Source organism: Balaenoptera physalus (genome assembly GCF_965194825.1).
Source record: "Balaenoptera physalus genome assembly, chromosome: 19".
In the NCBI taxonomy this organism is placed as follows: Eukaryota; Metazoa; Chordata; class Mammalia; order Artiodactyla; family Balaenopteridae; genus Balaenoptera; species Balaenoptera physalus.
The window spans coordinates 5,834,075-5,855,524 of record NC_138900.1 but is presented as its reverse complement, the minus strand read 5'-3'; the positions used below and the strand labels follow the sequence as shown (position 1 = coordinate 5,855,524).

The window sequence follows — 21,450 nt, the reverse complement described above, 5'->3', positions numbered from 1 at the left end:
GGTATAATATATGTGTATAAATGTATAGAATTTCTCTGGAAAGATACACAAGAAACTGGTAAGCATAAGCTGTCCCCAGAGAGAAGTGGGTGGCCAGGGACAGGGCAGGAGGAAACTGCATTTTTCACTGGTTGAGCTCCAGAACCCTATACCCACCACATGTCTTCCCTAAATGTCCTCCGGCCCTTGATGTCCACAAGGTCCCAAGCTGCACACAGCATCTTCCCTCTCCTGTACTCCCTTCTTCCTACTGGTTCCCCATCTGGAACAACTCCTGTCCCCTCACTTTCAGGGCCAGACTTCTGGCTGTTGTATCTTCTTCACCTCCTCCATCACCCCCCTCACATTCTCTGCCCCACCACCTCCTCTGGGTCCCCAGGGTCCCAGCCCCTGATCAAGCATCCTCTTCCCCAGCCTCCCAGCCTCCAGTAGTCTCTCCCCCTCAGCTCATCCCCCACGGCCCTCAGAGGGGTCTTTCTGACACCCAGCTCTGACCCTGCCCCTCCCCTTGCTCACAGCCCTCCAAGGATCCGGGTCACCCTCACGGGAAAGTTCCCAGCCCGGCCTTCCGAGCGAGGAGGAACCCGGCCCCGCCCACCACCCCAGCCTCCTCTTCCAGGCTCCTGGGCTCCCGTCAGACCTGACTGCCTGCCCTTCTCCCAGAATGGCCCCTGGTTTCCTGCCTTTGGCTCTCTGCTTGAGCTGTGCCCTCTGCCTGGAACGCCCTTACTGCTGTCTCTCTCTCTCTCCCTCTCCTCCCTCTGTCTCTCAACAATTCAGATCTAACTTCTCCCAGTTCTTGGAGGTCACAATCACAACCACGGCCTTCTCTGGAGGTCCTTTCAGCTGTGCCGAAAGGATTCCTCCCACAGACGCTGGGTCCCTCCCTCTGTCAAACCCCGACCGCCCTGAATTGGAACTGTCTGCGTCTGGGTCTGTCTCCTCCGTAAGACTGTGAGCTGCGTCTGCAAGGGCAGATCTGGGTCTGATTCACCCTTCTCTCCCCAGTGGGTGGGTGGGTGGAGAGCCCGAAGCCGAGGGAGGGGAAGGAGGCCGGGAGAGCAGGAAGGGGGAGAGAGACGAGGGGGGAGAGGAGCAGACCCTGATTGGGGGGGCGGGTGATGTAAGGAGAAAGAGAGAGACGCGGAGACAAGAGACAGGGAAACGCACAGGGCCAGGAGGAGGCAGGCAGGCAAAGAGAAGGAAAGGGAGGAGAGGTGGAGGGGACGAGAGAAAACGGAGAGAGAGGAGAGAACCGGCCCCGGCCGAGGGAGGAGGGAGGGAGGGAGGAGTGGGAGCGCTGCCGGCTCTGCAGCCTCCCGGCCCCTTTTGTCCCTTCCCTCCTCCCTGCGTCACGCTCCCCGGGCCGGCCTCCCCTCCCTGCTCCCTCCCCCGCCCCGCTCCTCCTCCCCGGGGCTGGATGGAATTTTTTCCCCTGGACCGGGGCCAGCTCCGGGGCGGGGGGGTGGCGGCGTGGGGGGGGAAGCCAGGCCGGACTGGGCCTGGCGATGGGGAGGGGCCGGGGCGGGGGCCCCCTGGGGAGGGGGCTGGTCCGGCGGGGTCCCGGGCGGGGGAGCCGGGCCCGCAGAGCCGGGAGGAGGCGCAGGCCGGAGGGAATCGGGGAGGAGGGAAGGAGGATGGCGGGGACGCCGGGAGGAAGGGGAGAGGCCGTCGGGCGGCGGAGGCGGGGAGAGGATGGAGAGCTGTCGGCGGCGGCGGCGGGGCCCGGCTCAGCCCGGCCCGGGCGCTGCCCACCGAGACCCTTCCCCCCGACGCTGGAGCTGCAGAGCCGTGAGTCTGCGGAGAGGGAGGGGGATGGGGCCCGGGACCCGAACTCCAGGGTCCCTAAGGGGAGGAGGCAGCCGGGGGCCTGGATTTCTGGGTTCTTGGAGGAGGAGGGGGCTGGGAACCCAGAGTCCTGAATCCTTGGAGGAGGGGACTGGGGGCCTGGATTCCGGGATCCAGGAGGAGGAGCGGGCAGGGAACACCTCCTGGTTTCCATTGGGAGGAGAGAGATGGGGCTGGGGTAGCTAGGTTCGGAGCTGGAGCCGACTAGGGCGAGATGCCCTCCCGCGCCCTCAGGGGAGGTGGAGGGAGAGAGTCTGGCTTTGGAGGTGCCTGTGGCAACGGAAGGGTTAACGTCTGGCTGGAGGGGAGGGGGAGGGGCAGGGAAGGGGCTGCGGGGCTTTGAGGGGTCAAGGGTGAGCCGTGCAAGTGGGAGGGGGCTGCAGAGGAGTGGGGGAGGCTGTCTGGGCTGCCAGACAGGCCAGGGTCAGCGGCGGGGGCAGGGGATGTCTGGCGGAGGAGAGGCCCAGCATCCAGGCTCCCCTGGGGACCCGGGATTCCAGGCCCCAGCCCCCTCCTCCCTTAGACCTGGGAGTCCGCGACCCAGCCCCCTCCCTCAGAATTCCAGAATGCGAACCCCTAGCCCCCTTTACCCCAAGATCCAGGAGTCTGGGCCTCCAGCCTCTCCTCCCCTCAGACCTGGGGCTCCACGTTCCAGCCCCCGCTCTCCACGAAAGCCCAGTGTTCGGGCCCCCAGCCCCTTCCTCCCCAGAACCCAGGAGTCCCCACCTCCTCTTTAGCCCCAGCTGGAGTCCAGCCCTCTGGGGGTTAAGGGGGCGGCGCCAACTGGTTGCCATGGTGCCAGACTGTTTGGGTCTGCTCTCTGACCCTTGGGGGCTCCCCAGGGTCTGCAGAGAGGGGGAGGGGGACCCAGACCTGGGGGAAGTCCAGCTCCAACCTTTTCCCCAAATCCGGCCTATGGGCCCAGGGAGTTCAGGCCTCCACCAAGGCCTTGTCCAGTGACCTTGAACAAGTCCTGACCCTTCTCTCTGGGCCTCAGTTTTCCCTAGGAGAAATGTGTGGGAGGAGTGGGGAGATGCTCAGGTCCTGCAAATCTTTAAGATTCTCAGCTTCCCCTCTGCTCTCACCCCCCTCCTCAGGCCCCAGGCAGCCCCGGGGCATGCTGGGAACCCAGGCCTGGGCTCTGGGCCAGGTTGTTGGGTGGGGGGGCGGCGGGGGCAGCCTCCTCCCTTCCCCTTCCTCCCCACCTTGGCCTGACTCTCGCCCCCGCCTGAGGGTCTGGGAGGTTGGGAAGGAGGGAAGGGGAATGAGAGCTGGGACCGTAGACCCGTCTCTGGCCCCTTCCTCCCCCCTTGCCTCCTCCGCCCCCTTCCCGCCTCTCCTCCCCCTCCTCAGTAGGTCGCTACCCCAGCCCTGGGCCCCTTCTCTGAGCCACCCCAGCTCCAGACCTGGCTCCGAGCTGCTGCGAGGGGGAGGGAGAGAGGGAAGGAGAAAGGGAGAGAGAGAGAGAGAGAAGGGGAGGGAGGGAAGGGAGGAGAGAGACCTAGGAGGGAGGGAAGGAGAAAGGGAGAGAGAAAAGGAGAGAGACAGAGGGGAGCAAAGGAGACAGAGGGATGGAGAGAAGGCGGGGAGGGAGAGGGAGGCAAACAGGAAAAAGGGGGAGAGGAGAGTGAGACAGGGAAATTGAGGGAGAGAGAGAAGGAGAGGGACAAAGACGGGGTGGGGGGGGGGAGAAGAGGAGGGTGAAAGACAGAAGGGAAAGGAAAAGAAAGAGAAAAGAGAAAGGAGAGAGAACCAGGAGGGGGGGAGAGGAGAGAGAGACGGACTGAGAAAGGCACCGTGAGGAGGAGAAGGCAGAGCTGAGGGGGAGGATGGGCAGCGCAGAGCCGGGGAGAAGCACGCAGAGGCTGGAGGAAATGGAGACCAGGTAAGACAGAGACTGAGCCAGCGGCAGCAGAAAGAGACACGGCAGGACGGGGAGAGAGAAGCAGAAAGATGGAGATGGAGCCGGAGACAGTGAGAGCAAGACAGACGGAGCGCTGGACAGAGGCGGAGGCTCTCAGGTGCACAGACTCAGCCCAGGGGTGGGAAGGGTGGGTGCTGGTCCCGCTGCCTTGCAGGCCTGGCCCCTCCCACTCACCAGCTGGCTGGGGCTCAGCCTTCCCACCTGCAAAATGGGGGTGTGATGGCACCTTGAGCCCCTGCCTGCCACATGACAGAGGCCTGGGGCGGTATCAGCGCTCAGGGATCGTAGCTGTCAGTGTTGTGCATGATGAGAGGCCAAAAGAAGGGAAGAGAGAGGGGAAAAAATACCCAGAAAGGCTTTGACGGTTTTATATCCCGTGGGCGGTCTCCACACCGGTCCTGGATTTCCAAATCTGACAGGTAGGTAGGGAACTGTCTTGTCCAAGGGACCAAACTCCAAAACAGGTGAGGTTCCCTCTGACCCGGGATCCAGGAAACCAGGCTGTGTCTTCTCCAAGGAGGCAGGACTGGCCGGACTCCCAGGTCTGAGGGAGGGGGCTGGGGGCCCGGCTTCCTGGGTCCCCAGGGGAGAAGGGGGGCTGTGGACTTGGACTTCTGAATCAGGGGGAGGAGAGGGGGGTAGGGGGCCTGGATTGCGGGGACCTATGGGGAGGAAGGGGCCTGGGGCGTGAATTCTTGGGTCCCTGGTGAGGAAGGGGCCGAGGGACTGACTCCTGGGTTCCTTGGGGAGGAGGGGGCCGGGGGCCCGGATTCCTGGGTCCTGGCACCCACCCGTAGAACCGACCTTGCGGGGCCTTCGCCGCACACAAGCTCGTGTCTGTGGGTCCGTGTCGGGGGCTCACCATCGCGGCTGGGGCCTCCCCGGCCCTCCCCGCCCTCCCTGGCCCCCGTCTGTCCGTCCAGTCCATCCGTCTGTCTGTCCACCTGCCGCGCCCCCCGGGCTGAGGTAGGAGGTTGTATAGTTGAGGAGGACACCCACGGAGATCACTATACGGCCTCCTAGCTTTCCCCAGGCTGCGCCCTGCACGGGACGGCCCGGCGGGGACCCCTGACCCTGGTCCCCTGCCCCACCCCGCCAGGCTGGGGAGAGGGGCTGCCGCAGGGATCCTAGGAGGAGAGGCTGGGCTGCTCCTCGTGTCCTCGTCCCTCCATCCCTTCCTCCCCCTTCCCTCGAAGAGTTCCTCTCCCATCAGGATATCTCTGCTTTGCTTTCTCTCTGTCTGTCCATCCCCGCTGCGTCTCTGCACAGTGACCTCTGAGACCCTGTCTCCATCTGTCTCTTATGGTGCTTTCTGGGTCTCTGACGCTCCCGATGTCTCTCCATGGCTCGGTTTCTGTCTTTCGGGCCCTCACGGTGTCTCTGTGCCATGTCCGTTTCTGCTGCACCCCACTACCACACCCCAGGGCCTGGCGGGCCCCCGCACACCGTACTGCCGGCCTCTGGGTCCCTGAGACCCTTTAACCTGTGAGGACGTCCAGGGTCACAGGTGAGGTTCTTGGGAGCCTGGCATCCGGCCCAACCATCAGCCTGGGGTCCGACCCCTGACCCCTGACCACTGACCCCACACACCCTTCCTCCCTGAAAACCCTGGAGCCTGACATTGGACTGGAGACTGAAACCTGACCTCTGACCCCGTATCTTGAGCCCCTCCCCCACACCACGGTGACCTCACAAAAGTCTCCAGCTTCTCCACAGGCTGAGACCCTCCGCTATGGCCCTTCTGGCCCCAGGGAGCGCTGTGCCGTCCGCCCTGGTGGCCCTCACGGTTTTCAGGGCCTCCGCCTGGGCCTGTCTCCTCTGCTTCACGTCTTACAACGAGCGCCTCCAAATCTGCCAGATCTTCACCGGCCTGGAGAGCCCCGACCTCGGGAAGTGTGAGGAGGCCTTCACAGATGCCTTTAAGGGCCTCCTGGACACTGAAATCAGTGAGGCGACCCCCCCACCATCCTCCAGGGCCCCAAGGGGGGCATGTGGAGGGAGGGACCAGAGAGGCCTGGAGAGACTGAGGGGGATGAAGGCTCAGAGACGGGAGGATGGAGACTTGGGGGGGGGCAGAGACTCAGAGACAGGAGGACAGAGACTTTGCGGGGGCCAGAGACTCAGAGACGGGAGGACAGAGACTTTGCGGGGGCCAGAGACTCAGAGACGGGGGACCAGAGACTCAGAGAGAGGCAGAGGAAGGTCCACTTTGGGGACGTGGTGTTGGGGGAACCGCTTCGCCCCAGCTCCTGCCTCCGACCCCCAGACTACGATGAAAGGAGCCACCTGCACGACGCCTTCACCCAGATGAGCCACTCCCTGCAGGAGGTGGCGGCTGCCCAGGGTGAGTGGGGCGGGGCCGGCAGCGGTGGGAGATGTGGGCTTGGAGCCCCCAGGAGATGGATGTTTTTGCGGGGAAAGCCCAGAACTTGACAGTGATCTCGGAGGAGGTGACGCTTGAAGCTGAGGGAGCTGGGCAGCCTTGTCGGGGAGAGGAGATGGGCAGGGGCTGGTGGGGACAGTGCAGAAGTAACTTAGAGTCTCAAGCCAGCTGAGATCAGGGAGATGTGCGTTCTGACCTCACTGTGTGGCTTGCCCTCTTCCTGGCTATGAGATTCTGGATGCATCACGCCCCCCCGGCCCCCCCCGGGCCTCAACTTACCCATCTGAGAGATGGGGCAATCTCCTTGCCTCCCAGGGTGGCCTCAGAGCTCAGTGGGAGGGAGGGGCACCCCCAGTGAGACAGACTTCAGGGAGGAGATCTTCCTCTAGGATAAAACACACATATTCCCTACAGTTAACAAAGTAATGCCACATTTTTGACATGTGAGGCTATTAGGGGGCCGGAAGACAGGTAGGAACAGGGAGAGAGAGGATGATTCAGGTGACAGCTGTGAAGGGAGACAGGCACACGTGACAGCCTTGGGGTGGGTGAGACACACACTGTAGAGAAACACATGCGTGTGCCGGTGGGGAGGGACCTCAGGGCTGGGGCGGCCTTTTCGGCCCAGGGGCAGCCTGAGCAGTGATCACAGCAGGCCACCGTGGTCACGTGACACAGGATCCCCCCCACCCCCATGCCCACAGTGTGCTGGAGACTGGGGGTGGGAGCGCTCACTGCTTTGCAGCATAAACTGGCCACGTCAGTGGTCTGGGGGCTCTGCACTTATTTCTGCATCTTAGCTGTTAACTTCTTTTGCTTCCTGCTCTTGCCACGGAGCTTTTTGACAAAGATCCCTAAACATGACGAGGTTCCCATCTACCCAGGGGGCGCCCGGGGGGTCCAGCATGGAGAAGACTTCAGCTGCGGATCCCCCGCCCCCAACTGGAGAGCTGAGGAACTCAGAGCTGGCTGGGGAGGAGGGAGGAGGATTCCGGGAGATGCCTTTTCTCCCCAGTGTAGGCCAACTTGTCACAGAAGGTTTTGAAAAGAGCAGAAACAAGTCCAGCTCTGGGTGTAGAAGACCCTGGCGAGTGCTGTGTGTGGGACCGACTGGAGCAGGGGAGAGAGTGGAGGCTGGGAGGCCTGGGCGGAGGCTGCTGTGAAGGAGGCCAGAGCTGGGGCGGGGGTTGTGAAGGTGGAGAAGAGGGGATCGGGTGGGGAGAGTCAAGGGCAGGAGGGATGGGGCTTGGATCTGTGAGCTCTTCAGGAAAAGGGGAAGAAGAGGGTTAGGAGCCGTGCCCGGGGTCCGGCTCCATGCCTGAGGGGGCAGTGGGTCATCCCTGAGACGGGGAGCCTGGGAGGAAGAGCAGGGATGGGGGCAGATGGCCAGCTGGGCGAGGATGTAATGACTGCGAGGGGCCTGGGGGACATCCAGGGTTCAGCTGGGAGTCAGGGAGACTTGACACTCTGTCCTGAAGGAGCAGGGCTGTGAGCTGGGGAAGGGCAGGGTCAGCTCTGGGTGTAGAAAGATCCTCTGGGGCCATATGGAGGACGGACTGGAGGGAGATTGGAGGCTGGGAGAAGCTGGTACTCCACAGGTATTTATTGAATGTGACAGGGACACAGCTGTGACCAAAAGTGCAAGCCACCTGCCCTCAGGTTGCTTATGTTGATTATTAAACATAATCAGTGAAATGCCATTGATGTCAGTTGGTGATCTGTGCTGTGGAGGAGAACAGAAGGGGAAGGGAATGGGGTGGCCGATGGGGTGATCAGGAGAGGTGCAAATGGGAAGGTCCAATTGAGCAAAGACTGGAACGAGGGGACAGTGAGAGCCATGAAGATAACCTGGGGAGAGAGCTTCCAGGCAGAGGGAAGAGCCAGTGCAAAGGCCCTGGGGCCAGTGGTTCTCTAGCCCCACAGTGTATGTCAGAATCTCCCGGGAGCTTATTAAAATGCAGACTCCTGGGCCCCACCGTCTGTTTCTGAGCAGTAGGTCTGAGGTGGGGCCCAGAAATGGACATTTCTAACAAGTTCCCAGGAGCTGCTGCTGCTGTTCTAGGGACACACTTTGAGAACCGCTATGGCGGGCCCTTGGTCTGACTTTAACTGAGGTGGCTCCTCTTTCCAGCTTATACCCAATGACCGTCACTTTAGCCAGTCTCTTCGGCTTTTGCTCTTGATATGGGGAAGCCATTGGAAGATTTTAAGGAAGGAGGGTGTCTGACTAAGGCCACGTGGGTCAAGGGCTGAAGCAGAGAGACCAGTGAGGTCAGTGGTGGCTCGGACCAGATGCGGTGGTTCAGGTGGGCCCAGACCAACCTGCCCCTTACATGGAAGATGCTGTGTTTTGTTTATATATTTTTTTGCTGGCCATGCGGTGCGGCATGCGGGATCTTAGTTCCCTGACCAGGGATCGAACCCGTGCCCCCTGCAGTGGAAGCTCAGAGTCTAAACCACTGGACCACCAGGGAAGTCCTGGCAGAGTTACTTGTTAATTATCTTCCTAAAGGATATCCTTGCATCAGCCCTATGAGGTGGAGTTTTATAGCCCCATTTTCCAGATGGGCAAGTTGGGGCTCAGCTGGACAGGGAGGATGGACCCAGGAGATATCTGGACCCGACATATATGGGGTGAGGGGTATGGGAAGAATCGATGATGACTCCCGGGTCTCTCCCAAATGGAGGACCTGAGAGATGGACGTGCTGACTCAGAGTGGCTCCCGGTGGTGGCAGGTGACACTGTTAGTGTATATAAACTATGGAGTGGCTAATATGGTGTCAAGGAGGGCAGTGTGTGTACCACAGGTAGTGGTCGCATGTGGAGGCTCTGGAGTGGGACCACCTGGGTTCAAATCTAGCTTTGTGACCTTGGGCCGCCTTCCTAACCTCTCTGTGCCTTGGTTTCCCCATCTCAAACTTGGGGATGGGAATACCAGTAGGTGACCCTTCTATAACACGGTGTGCCAGGCACCCTTCCAAGCACTTAGAGACATTATCCCACATGGTCATTAAATGGTACCTGGCGCATAGTTTGGAAGGGGAATGCTTTTATGTTGTATGACATTAAATCCTCCCCGCCAACCCTGTGAGGTAGACACCAATATTGTCCCCGTTTTATGAACGAGGAAACTGAGGATCAGGAAGGTTAAATACTTGGCCGAGGTCACATAGGCAGGAGGATGTGTGATGGCTAGCTCAGGTGTGAGACAGGTGTGCTTATAATTGGAAGAGACAGGACTCAAACCCAGATGATCAGAAACAGTTGAAGTTCCTAATGAAGCACCTCTTTTGGGGGAGACTTTATAACATCCACCCGCGCCCCCCCTGGTGGTTCAGTTGATATAGCCCCTGCCCCTTGGCCTCTCTGGATATTTCACTCCATCCCTACTTCACTCCCATGCTTCTCCCCTGCCCCATGGCTAACTTGGTGTATCCCTTCCCCATGAGTCATTTGGTTTGGTCCACAGATATTCCTTAGATGCGCCTCCTCCAACATCCTGGCCTCTCATTTGAGCACCCAACTCGGACCACATCCTCCTGACCATCCTGCCATCTCCAGACCACACGCCTGCCTTGTGGCCAAGGAGAGACCACTAAGTCCTTGACCCCTCATTTTAAACCTGCTTCCTGGCTTCAGTGCCCCCTCCAGCTTCTACCCAATGATCATCACTTCAGCCAGTCTCTTGCCAGTATTCTCAATTCCCTCCTGTTTTGTATGGTTTTAAATTGCAGAGAAACCTGCAATGGCTTAAGTAAGCTAGAAGCTTATTTCTCCCATTAAAAAAAAGTCTTGAGGTAGGCACTTAAGGCTAGTATGGCAGCTCCATTTTCCTGGGAACCCAAGCCTGTTCCAACTTTCTGCCTTACCATCTTAGAGTATACCCCCTTATCCTCATGGTCCTTTATAACTGCTAGAGCACCAGCCATCAAATCTAAGTTTCAGGCAACAGGATGGAGGAAGGGGAAGGGATCAATAATATGGCACCATTTCTCTCTTAAGGCTACTTTCTGTAACTCACACATGACATTTGCACTTAATCTCAAGGAGCAGAAGTTGGTCATATGATCACAGCTAGGTCACATGACCACAACTAGCTGCAAGGGAGGTTGGGAAATGCAGTCTTTTAGCTGAAGCTGGGAAGGGTGCTTTCTCAGCTAAAATGCAGTATTATGTTACTAAAGAGAAAATAGATATTTTGAGGCAACTGGCAATCCCTGTGTATTTGTTTGCTAGGGCTGCTGTAACAAAATACCACAGACCGGGTGGCTTAAATAACAGAAATTTATTTGTTCACAATTTTGGAGGCTAGAAGTCCAAGATCAAGGTGTCAGTGTCAGCAGGGTTGGTTTCTTCTGAGGCCTTTCTCCTTGGCTTGTAGATTACTGTCTTCCCTCTGTGTCTGTGTCCAAATTTCCTATTCTTCTAAGGACATCAGTCATATTGGATTAAGGCCCACCCTAAAGACCTCATTTTAACCTAATTAACTCCTTAAGACTCTATCTCCAAGTACAGTTACATTCTAAAGGCCTGGGGGTTAGGACTTCAACATATGAATTTGGGAGGGACACAATTCAGCCCATAGGACCCTGCCACGTTTCTTGACTTCCAAAACCACCTCCCCCTGTAAATCATTCCACCCATCCACTTTGAAAAAGCCCCAAAACCTTATAGCTTGGAGGCCATTTCAGTGGTCAAAACTCAAACATCCATAAGGACAGAGAACATAAAAAGAGTGAGGGACTTCCCTGGTGGTTAGGACTCCATGCTTCCACTACAGGGGGCACAGGTTCGATACCTGGTCGGGGAACTAAGATCCCACATGGTGCCATGTGGCATGGCCAAAAAAAATAAAGAAGAGAAAGAAAAGGGGAAAAAAAGGAGTGCAAGAGGGATAGAAATGAAGAGGCTGGGAGCTCTGTAAAAGTGAGTGTGTGCCCTGTCTGAAGGGGAAGGCTGCTACTAAGCTCCAGCTAGCTGCTGCCTCATGGAAATACCGTCTCTCTTACAGCTCTTCCAAGTTTCTTAAAGGGATGCCAAACATTTTATGTGACTTTTCCCAAATTTTACATGATGGCAACTGGTTCATTTTTAAAAATACTTTCCAGGCCAAATATAACACATCCAAAGGATGGATTGGGGCCACTGCCTCCAGCTGTGGTCTCCATTCCAGTTGGATCCTGGAATTCATTCTACACATACTTATTTCTAAGACTCAGGGCCCTCTCCTGGGTTCTGAGGACACAGCACTAAGAGACAGACTTAAATGATCACTATGTATATATAAATGTATGTATTTGCAAACTGGTGAGAGCTATAATGGAATGAATGGGGCACTATTAGAGACAAAAATAGGGGACTGGATTAGATTATACTTGTGGTCAGGGAAAACCTCTAAGGAGGTGACACAGGGTGTGACATGAAGGATGAGTAGGAGTAGGGGTAGAGATGTGCTAGAAACTGAAGGTGGCATGTGCAAAGGCCCTGAGGTGCTAGAGAGTATGGTTCTTTTCATATTAGGGGGAATGAAAGGTGGGTATTAGGGATGGAATAGAGAGGGAGAGTAAGCCAGACCATATAGAGCCTCGTAGGCCTTGAAAGAAATGTGACCTTTATCTTCCCTTTCCCCTCAACAAGATAACACAGATGATGCTGAGGGGTTCCATCAGAGAGATTAGTCCAGAGTCAGCAGAAGGAAGGAGATGTGGGGATTTGTCAGCCTTTGGGGTAAACAGGGTAGGAGGATGTGGCATATACCAGAGACATGGGGGTGGAGAGGGGTTGGGGGAGGGGCACAGGCACGATGACAGCGAGTCCTGTCAAGCTCGGCCAGCCTTGGGGAAGGGTCTTTACTACAAGGACTCCCTCTACCCTCCAGGGTCCTTTCGGGTTGCCTTTCCTCATGCCGCGGAGAAAATACAGAAGATTATATTACAGCTTAAAGAAGGTAAAATAGACCATCTCCTTCCCCCAGGCACAGACAATTAGAAAACCCCACTCCCGAGACCCCCATCTGCTCCCTTCAGCACAAACCCCCGGCCCGATCTCTGAGCCGAGCTTCCCTTGGCGGGTCACTCGGGACACAGCCTCTTCCTCTGCTCGGACCACTGTGGGTCCGGCCCCGCCCCTCCGACGGAAGGTTATCTCTAGCTGGGACCGCTTCTTAGGACGGTCCTGTCCCAGATTAGCCCGGGCCTCTTCCTGGATCTCTGTGTCTGGCCCTGTGCACTCCCTGAAAGGTTTCCCTTCCAACCGGGCCGCCTTAGGGCCTACTTCCAGCCTGACCACACCTCTAACTGGGCCCCCTAGTTAGACTGTCCCCTCCGAGCATCGCCCAGGATCTAAGCCCGCCCCGCTTGACGGAATACACCGGAGCTGGCCCTGCTTCCTTGGTGAGAGCAGCAGGCCTGCCGCCCTTTTCCCCCGACCCCGTCTGCCTGACCTCTTAGTGGAATGCTGCAGGCCTGGCCCCGCCTACAGGTGGAATGCTGCAGGCTTGGCCCCGCCCCCTAGGTGGACCGCGGCAGGCCTGGCTCTGTCCTCTTGGAGGAATGCATCCGGCCCAGAAACGTTTCCTCTAGGGGAACTTCAGGTGGGCACCTGCCGCGACTTACAGGGTAGTAACGCTTGCTCTCTCTCCGCAGTCCAGGCCTGCATCCCTCCCTGCGGTAAGCACATCATTCAAAGCTCAGAATTGCGGGGGAAGGGAGGTGGTAGGGGTCGAAACCTGGGACAAATGGGAGAGGATGGGTGGGCCTCTGATCCTAAGGGGCCAATACGAGCCATGGGGAAAAGTAAGTAAACCAGGTATTGTTCACAAACCTCATAAAAGGTGGGTCCGAAAACCAAAGCAAACCAATAGGAATCCTAGAGGCTGGAGAGTGGTGAGAGCTGGCCAATGAGCACAGGGAAGGCGGGGCCCAGATTCTGTCTGGCAGGTAGAATCCAAGGAGGTTAAATAGACCTTAAGGTGGCCGAAGGGACCCGGGCTAGGGGAGGCAGATGGAGCCCAGATCCAGCGTTCCCGTCCCATAGGACTCCAGGAGGTCGCCCGGCGTTTCCGCTGCCGAGGGTGCTACTCCACGGTCTGCGACCTCCCGCTAGACTGCCCAGGTGAGGGGCGTGGCCTTGAAGGGCAAGAAACCTGAAAAACTGGAAGAGGGAGCTGAGTGAGGAGGAGGCGTGGTCTGGGGGTGGGGCCGGACGTGGGCGGGCCGAGGCGGTGATGCGGACTTGTCTTCAGTTCAGGACTTGACGGTGACTCGGGGTCATCAGGCTATGTTCTTTTGCACTGTGAACTTCCAGCTGCCTAAGGAAGAGATCACCTATTCCTGGAAGTTCGCAGGAGGAGGTGTGAGTCGGGGAGGGTCCAGCATGAAGAGTTTAGGAGGCGGGTGATGCTTTACTAGAGGATGGGGAGTCAGGATGCAGAGGGTGGGGACTCGGTCTAGATTCAGACTTCGTGCAAGGGGAGGGTCTCGGCATTTAAGGGTAAGGGGCAAAGCTCACAATGCACAACCTGAGCTCAGGGGTGGGTTATCCGTAAAGGTTTTCGGCGGGAGAGCAAATACTAGGCCCAAGAGGCGGAGTCAAGACTTAGGAGGCGGGACTATGCGTGAAAGATCGACAAATAAGAGCTGAGGGTGGGGCCAGGGCTCAGGAAGGCGTGGTCTAGCTCGGGGGCGGGGCTTTACGTTGTGGTTTGGCGAGTCGGGGCGGAGAGAATCTCTTCTGGGCGAGGGGCGAGGGGCCCCCCTCCTCTCGCCGCTCCAGCCCGAGCGTCCCGCAGCTCCGGACTCAGGACCTGTCCTACTTCCGAGAGATTCCGCGGGCCCGAGGATACCTGGCACGGATCCGGCCGGTGCAGCCCACGCACCGCGGGACCTTCTCTTGCGTGATCACACACGACCAGCGCCCCCTGGCGCGGCTCTACTTCTTTCTGAACGGTGCGGGCGGGGCGGAGCTGCGCGGCAGGGGCGGGGCTACGTGAGGGGTGGGGCTCGCGCCCGGCTGACGTGCGCGTCCCCGCAGTGACAGGTCCGCCACCGCGCGGGGAGACTGAGCTCCAGGTCGCTTTTCGGGAAGTGTTGCGCTGGGCGCCACGGGAGGGGGAGATGATCGAACCCTGGACGCCCAGCCTGGGCGAGCTGCTGGCCAGGCCCGAGGCTCTGACGCCGGGCAATCAGTGCCTGCTCGCGGTCGCTGTGGCCTTAGCCTCAGCCAGTGCGACCGTGCTGGCGTGGTGAGTCCCTGGGACCCCAGAATCCCAGCATCTGGCTCTCCTTTCCCAGACCCAAGGGTCTGGGTTTCCAGCCCCTCCTGCCTCAGATCCAGAAGTCCGAGTCTCCAGACCCTCTTACTCAGGAGTCCAGGCCCCCACCCCCTCCTTCCTCAGGCCAGGAGTCATAACCCCCAACCCCTATTTTCTCAGATCTAAGAGTCCAAGCCCTATCACCCACCTTTGGGACCTAGGCTCCAGGACCCAGATCTCTGGTCCCCAGCCTCTCCCACACACACACGAACATCTCCTTTTTTCCCCAGGATATTCTTTCGATGGTACTGCAGCGGCGACTAACAAAGGTATCTTTTTTATCCTATTTCCATCCCTAAAATAAAGAATCTTATTTCAGCTCTCTAGATTCTTTCATCTTCGAAGGTGGTCACTACTAACTTAGGAGGAAGAGCGGCACACCCCAAAGGTGCCCAGGTGCCCATGCCCCCATAACGACGGTAAGAGGCGCAGCTCAGGCTCCTGTACTGAGGCTTTAGGTGCAAGCCCAGGCCCCTCCGCAGATTTGTGGCAGCATCCTGGACATTTCCGCCTGCAGCAGTCACCCTTAAAGAGTTCTTGATATCGCCCTGAAAGCCTGTTCCTCCCCCAAGACTTTCTTGCTGTCGTAAAGGGCACCATCATCCACGCAGCTGCTCAACCAGAAACCGAAGTTGCGTTTAATTCCTCCTCCACTTCCAATCTAGGTCCAAATCTCAGCCTTTTTAATTCCTAAATATCTCATGGAGCTGCGCTGTCTCCGTGGTCCGCCACCATCTCTTGCGTGTATCACTGCGGCAGCCCGTCGCCACTGGCCTCCCTGGCTCTGCTCAGCCTTGTGTCAACGCAGTCCATTCTCCACAAAGCAGCCAGAGTGATTTTTTTTTTTGCTACTTTGGCTAAGGTTTTATTTTTTTAATTTTTATTGGAGTGTAGTTGACTTACAATACTGTGTTCCTGCTGTACAGCAAAGTGAATCAGTTATACACATACATATATCTACTCCTTTTTAGATTCTTTTCCCATACAGGTCATTACAGAGCATTTAGTAGAGTTCCCTGTGCTATACAGTAGGTCCTTATTAGTTATCTATTTTATATATAGTAGTGTGTATATGTCAATCCCAGCCTCTAGAGTGATATTTTGAAGTTTGTCAGATCAGGTCACTCCTCTGCTCAGAACCCTTGAGTGGCTCCCCATTGCCATTGGAACAAAATCCAGTTCCTTATCAAGGCCTCCAAAGGCCCCCAAGGTTCTGGTTAACTTTGTCCCACCCCACTCTTCCCCCTTGATCTTTCTATCTTGCAGTTCCTCTGGCCTTTGCTCATTCGTTGTATTCATCATGATTCTTCACATTCTCTCCAGGACCTGGGTACATACTATTTTCTGCTTAGAATAATCCCTTTTTTGTCTAGTTAACTCAGTTATGATTTCCCCTGAATGGCCTTTACATGCATTAACCCATTTAATCTCCAGGACAGGGCTGTGTGGGCGGGCACTGTGTTTATGTGCCTGACTCCACCTTCTTCTCCTCCCCCTCTTTACTCTCTAGCCCCACTGGCCTTCTTTTTTTTGCTCCTTGAACATGCAGAGTTCAGTCCTATCCCTGGGCCTTTGCACATGCTGTTCTTCCTACTTGAAATGACTTTACTCTGAACCTCACAAAGCCACCTCCCTCTCATTGCACAGGTCCCAGCTCAAATGTCACCTCTGGCTACTCCCCTCCTCCCACATGACATCCTCCTATTTTATTTTATTTTTTAAATTTATTTTTTATTTTTAATTTTATTTATTTATTTATTTATGGCTGTGTTGGGTCTTCGTTTCTGTGCGAGGGCTTTCTCCAGTTGCGGCAAGCGGGGGCCACTCTTCATCGCGGTGCGCGGGCCTCTCACCATCGCGGCCTCTCTCGTTGCGGAGCACAGGCTCCACACGTGCAGGCTCAGTAGTTGTGGCGCACGGGCCTAGTTGCTCCGCGGCATGTGGGATCTTCCCAGACCAGGGCTCGAACCCGTGTCCCCTGCATTGACAGGCAGATTCTCAACCACTGCGCCACCAGGGAAGCCCCTTATTTTATTTTTTATTTTTTAATTTTTTTTGGCTGTGCCACGAGGCTTGGGGGATCTTGGTTCCTGACCAAGGATCGAACCCGGGCCCTCAACAATGAAAGCACTGAGTCCTAACCACTGGACCACCAGGGAGTTCCCAACATCCCCCTATTTTAGCTTGTGCATTATATGTGTTCAGACCTAATGTAGCCTTATTTTTTAATTTGGTTTTGTGTCTTCCCCGCTTAAAAGGTAAGATCCTTCATGTTCTTATTCACCGATGTGTTCCCCTTCACTGATTCATTCAATCAGCAAATATTTACTGAGCGTTTACTATGTGCCAGGCATTTTCAAGGCACTGTAGACACAGCAATGAAGAAATCAGAACAGACAAAAATCTGCACCCTCAAGATAGGCGGAGGGGATTAAGAGATACAAACTATTATGTATAAAATAAATACGCTACAAGAATATAATGTACGGCACAGGGAATATAGCCAATATTTTATAATAACTTTAAATGGGAGTATAACCTATAAATTATTGAATCACTCTGTCGTATGCCTAAAACTTGTATAATATTGTACATTAACTGTACTTTAATTAAAAAAAAAATTCTGCACCCTCATGGAGTTTAGATTCTCATCGATGGTCAAAAAATAAACAAGAAAATTATGCAAAAATGTGCACCAAGGCATATGATAATATATGTGATGGAGCAAAAAAAGCAGGGAAACAGATAGGGGGTGTTAGGGGGAGGAGGGTAGCAATAGGATCTTTGGAGAAGGCCTCACCCAAGAAGGTGCCCCTAGAATAAAGACTTGAAGGGGATGAGGTATGAGCCATGTGGATATATGTGTAAAGAGTGCTCCAGGCAAAAGAAACAGCAGGAGCAAAAGCCCTGAGGCAGGGGTGTGCCTGGTGTGTGGAAGAATAGCCAGGAGTTCAATCCACTGGGAGCAGGGCTTTAGGAAATGAGTATGCAGTGAGGTCAGAGAGAACACGGGGGGGACCAGTTCATGCAGGACCTTGGCCACCCTAAAGTCTTGATTTTCCTCCGTATGAGATCATGGTAGTTTTTGAGCCAAGGAATGTCATGAATTGATTTGATTTACATAGCTCCTGCATGGATAACAGACTGTAGGGGGCAAGGGTGGAAGCAGAGGTCACTGTTAGGTGGTAATCCAGGCATGAGATAGCAACTTTAATCCAGGGAAGAGATGCAGCTCGGGGACAAAGCAGTGACAGTGAAGGTGAGGAGAGTGGTCCTAGGTCTGTCATGTAGGTAGAACCAGTGGGATTTGCTGATGGGTCAGAATGTTGGATAGGAAAGAAGAGACAAGGGTCAGGATCAATGGTCAGGACAGCAGCAATGTCCAGTAGAACTCTCTGCCTTGATGGAAACGTTCTAGACCTGCCCTGTCCAGTATGGCAGCGACCAGCCACGTGTGGCCATGAAGCACCAGAACTGTGGCCAGTGCAACTGAGGAACTGAATTTTTAATCTTTAATAGTTTTAGTCATTTAAATCATCCCACCTCTGTGACAACAGAAGTCACAGAGGCATGTGTCTGGGTATCCTTAACTAGGGATCAGAGTCTCTTTGCTTAATTGACTAGGAGCTCCTGGAAGGCAAATTCTGCCTCTTAATTGCTTCTGTATTTGCAAACCTGGCAAAGTGTGTGGAATTCAATAGGAAATCGATAAATGTTTTTGTGGCCGATTGAATCAAAGAATGAATGAAATGAAATGATGGTGTCGGGTACATAGTAGGTGCTCTGTAAGTATCTGAATGAGGAGTTGAGAAATTCCACCCTCAAAACAGCCCTAATCCACGGGACTCCTATCCCTGTGTTCCAAAGAGGGAGTCCAGGCTCCGAGGAAGGAGGGTATCCTGTCTAGTTTCAAACAGCTGGCACCCCAGACGGAGCCACGAGTTCCCAGTTCTCAACCATTCAGCCCCCTTAATTCTCAAAAAAAAAATAAAGAAAAAGAAAACGAACGGAGGAGGTAGGCTCGGAAGAAAATAAATAAAATTATTATATCCTAATCACACAGTACAAATGGAGGTTAAATAAGAACAGGGAGAAATCGGGGGCCCCAGGACAGCATATGGGGACCCCTTTCCCCCCCTGCCCCTAAAAGCCCACACCCTGTTCAATAAATACCCCTCCCAAGAGACCCAGAAGTCCCAGCCCCCTAAAGAGTCCAGGCTGAAGAGTCTTGGGTCGAGCCCCTCACTTCACAGAGGAGGGCAACTGAGGCCCAGAGGGTCACCCGGCAAGTTCGTGGTTCCGGGGACCCTGGTAGGTCTCCTCTGGCCGCCCCCGGAGCCCCGCTGAGCGGGCGCCCCGCGCATTGAACTCACACCTGGACGCGGTAGCCCCCCGCCCGCCTCCGGCAGAGCCTCCGCACCCACACCCAGTAGAGGGTCAGCATGATGGCCCAGTAGCCCACGTAGGCGCCGGCCCCCGCGGCCAGGTGGCGGGCCTCGGCCGCGCGGGAGGCGCCGCTCCAGTCGGCCCGGGCCTCGTGGACCACGCTGCGGACCAGCCCGCCGAGCAGCAGCAGCGCCCACAGGGCCAGCGGCAGCACCGGCACGTAGTTGGCGGCCAGCCGGCGGCGGCCGGACGTGCCCCAGCCGCTCTGGCTCATGGTCGCCAGCGCCAGGAACTTGGCGGGCAGGAGGCCGCCCATGTAGAGCGGCGCGTAGAGCGAGAGCAGCAGCAGCCGCGGGCAGCCCCGCAGCCAGGCCGCGAAGGCCGCCTTGGCCAGCGCCACGCCCTGCACGCACAGCAGCACCCAGAGCAGCGCCCACGGGCGGCCCGCGTAGAAGAGCCGCAGCACCGTGGCCGCCACGAAGAAGGGGAAGAGGCCCGAGACCACCGCCTCGTAGGTCATCCACGCGTGGTGCCGGTGCCACCAGAGCGCGTTGTACAGCCACTCGCGGAAGTACGACTTGGACCAGCGCGTCTGCTGGCTCAGCCAGCGCAGGAAGGAGGAGGGCGTCTCCGAGTAGCAGCGGGACCGCGAGGTGTACCTGGACGGGTGGGGGGAGACAGGGCCGTCAGCGCGGCTCCCCTTGGGGCCCCCGGACAGAGAGCGGGAGCCGGAAATGGCCCCTGGGGCAAGTTTTCTCAACCTCTGTGGGCCTCGGGGTTCTTGATGCCCACCTGGGTCCTTGGACTCTTTCATCAATAGAAATCGATAAAAGGCCAGAGGAGAAATTCCAGTAAGGCTTTATTGCGACTCCTGCTGCAAGTAACAGGTTCCCTTGCTCGCTGGGGGAAGGGGGAGGGGACACGGGGACGAGCTGGTCCCTTACATGGGGTGAGGGTCGGGGCGGATCAGTGGGTGGGCTGGAGGGGGTAGCTTAGGTGGCCTGCCCACCCCCTTGGTGGTGCCGTGGGCGGGGATCTTGCACAGGACCCTGATTTTTCTCCCCACACCTCAGAAGTGGCTCTTGAGGTTTGGCCTTTTTGTAGCTTGTTGTTCATAATTTGGCCCAGCTGCATATGTGTGCAGTTATTTTTAGTCTCTTATAGTTTCTTTGTATTTTGTTGCTGGAGGAGATGTTTGTTTAGGCGCAAGCACTGCAGTAAAGGGTCCCAGGTCCCAGCCTGTCTCATTCTCCTATGTAAAATGGGGTCAATAATGGTTCCTACCTAATAGATGAGGATTAAACGCTAAGTGCTTAGGGCCAGTATATAGTACTTGCTCAATAGATGATAACGACCGCTACTATTTTTATTATGACGAATGTAACTACTGGCATTACTAATATCACTGCGGTATTACTAATGCTATCACTAATCCATCACGAATACTATTCTTGGCAGGCACCATGGTGAGGAACAAGCCAGGCATGGTTCCTACCTAGGGTGGCCCATGCGTTAGAGCTTCTCGATGGAACCACTGCGCTCCCTTCCTGTGGCTCTGGCAGACATGACTAATCAATCCCTCCCCGGTTTCCAGCCCAGCCGACGCAAAGCTAGAATCGCTTGTACGGAGCATCACCTTAGGTGGCCTCCAGCAGTCAGTTTGTTAGGAGGGGTCAAACTAGTCTATCCCCGCGGGCACTGTTTGACAGTGTCCAGTCTCCTTCCCCTGTGTCACCTGACATCCTCAAGGTCCTCCCTGCTAATCCTCTTCCTCCCTGCAGTCTGTACTCAAAACAGCTGGAGGGATCCTGTTAGAACAACATGCCACCCCTCTGCTCAAACCCCCTCCTCGTGGCTCCCTCATCTTAGTTCACAGTTCTTACTGTGGCACACAAGCCTTTCATGCGTGGACACCTCCAACCCCAGCCCCGTGAACTCTCCGTCCTCTCCTGACACTCTCTCCCTTGCTGCGCTATTTCCCGCCCATCCTTATCTTACCCTAATTTAACATTTCACTCCCTACCTGGAAACTTCCTATTCCCCTTCCTGGCTTTATGTGTCACCTTCGCGTGTATCGTTATCTAATACACTATATGTTCTACTTACATATTTTATTTATTGTCTGTCTCCCCAATCAATGTAAGCATGAATTTGCATCTCTTTTGTTTGCTGCTGCATCCCCAGAGCCGAAAACATTGGCAGCACTTAAAGAATATTTGTCAAGTGAATGAATGCATGGGTTCCCTTGGTATACCCCGAGTTGTCTCTGGTGCTGTCACCGAGTCTAACTTCATAGAAATCCCTTTCCTCTGAACTTCACTGGTCTAGCCCATACACCCCCTGAGCCTCATTGAATCACATCTCTTCTTCCTGAAGCACTTACTAGAGTTTAGGCACTCCCCTCCTCTCCCACTTGAATCTTCTCACTCACTCTCTCACTAGCTAGATCCCACTCTATTGATCTCTTTCTCTCCCCACAGATTGGGGTAATCTGTGCTCTCCATGGTAGGGCCATCTGGCCCCATCTGAGGTTGTATCTTCTAGGCGGAATTCCCACCCTCACCTTGCCCTACTAAGTAGAGTCCACGGGGTCACAT

General features: G+C 56.0%; 2 protein-coding genes and 1 long non-coding RNA gene across 13 annotated transcripts in view; 1 reads left to right on the top strand and 2 right to left on the bottom strand.

Annotated features, from left to right (window-relative positions):
- Positions 1–2,208: 2,208 nt before the first annotated feature.
- On the top strand, positions 2,209–17,101 carry SPACA6 (sperm acrosome associated 6). Of its 11 annotated transcripts, none has more exons than XM_082437321.1 (10): positions 2,209–5,718; positions 6,039–6,116; positions 12,035–12,103; positions 12,801–12,824; positions 13,192–13,269; positions 13,400–13,509; positions 13,946–14,102; positions 14,188–14,398; positions 14,787–14,886; positions 15,133–17,101. In XM_082437321.1, exons 1-9 carry the CDS (start codon positions 5,505–5,507, stop codon positions 14,824–14,826), a joined length of 981 nt encoding a protein of 326 aa, XP_082293447.1. In that variant the 5' UTR covers positions 2,209–5,504; the 3' UTR covers positions 14,827–14,886; positions 15,133–17,101. The 11 variants fall into 11 exon arrangements, with proteins under 11 accessions (XP_082293447.1, XP_082293448.1, XP_082293446.1 ...); XM_082437322.1 differs by having other exon boundaries at positions 2,215–5,718; positions 14,698–14,886; XM_082437320.1 differs by lacking the exon at positions 2,209–5,718 and having other exon boundaries at positions 5,729–6,116; positions 14,194–14,398.
- On the bottom strand, positions 10,423–13,203 carry LOC309648579. The gene is made up of 2 exons (XR_014256721.1): positions 12,979–13,203; positions 10,423–10,578 (listed from the first exon to the last, which is right to left on the bottom strand). It is a non-coding gene; the product is annotated as an uncharacterized lncRNA (long non-coding RNA).
- The window catches only part of HAS1 (hyaluronan synthase 1), a 45,704-nt gene continuing 39,557 nt past the window's right edge, over positions 15,304–21,450 (bottom strand). Inside the window, exon 9 of the mRNA XM_082437276.1 lies at positions 15,304–19,512. Within this exon, the coding sequence (XP_082293402.1) occupies positions 18,837–19,512 (676 nt within the window). The 3' untranslated portion in view covers positions 15,304–18,836. The remainder of the gene's footprint in view (positions 19,513–21,450) is intronic.

Coding starts and splice junctions, on each gene's coding strand:
- SPACA6 (XM_082437316.1), top strand. CDS start 5,762: ATGTGGAGGGAGGGACCAGAGAGGCCTGGAGAGACTGAGGGGGATGAA. Junction 12,104..12,800: donor TATATTACAGCTTAAAGAAG/GTAAAATAGACC, acceptor CTCTCTCCGCAG/TCCAGGCCTGCATCCCTCCC. Junction 14,103..14,187: donor GCTCTACTTCTTTCTGAACG/GTGCGGGCGGGG, acceptor GCGTCCCCGCAG/TGACAGGTCCGCCACCGCGC.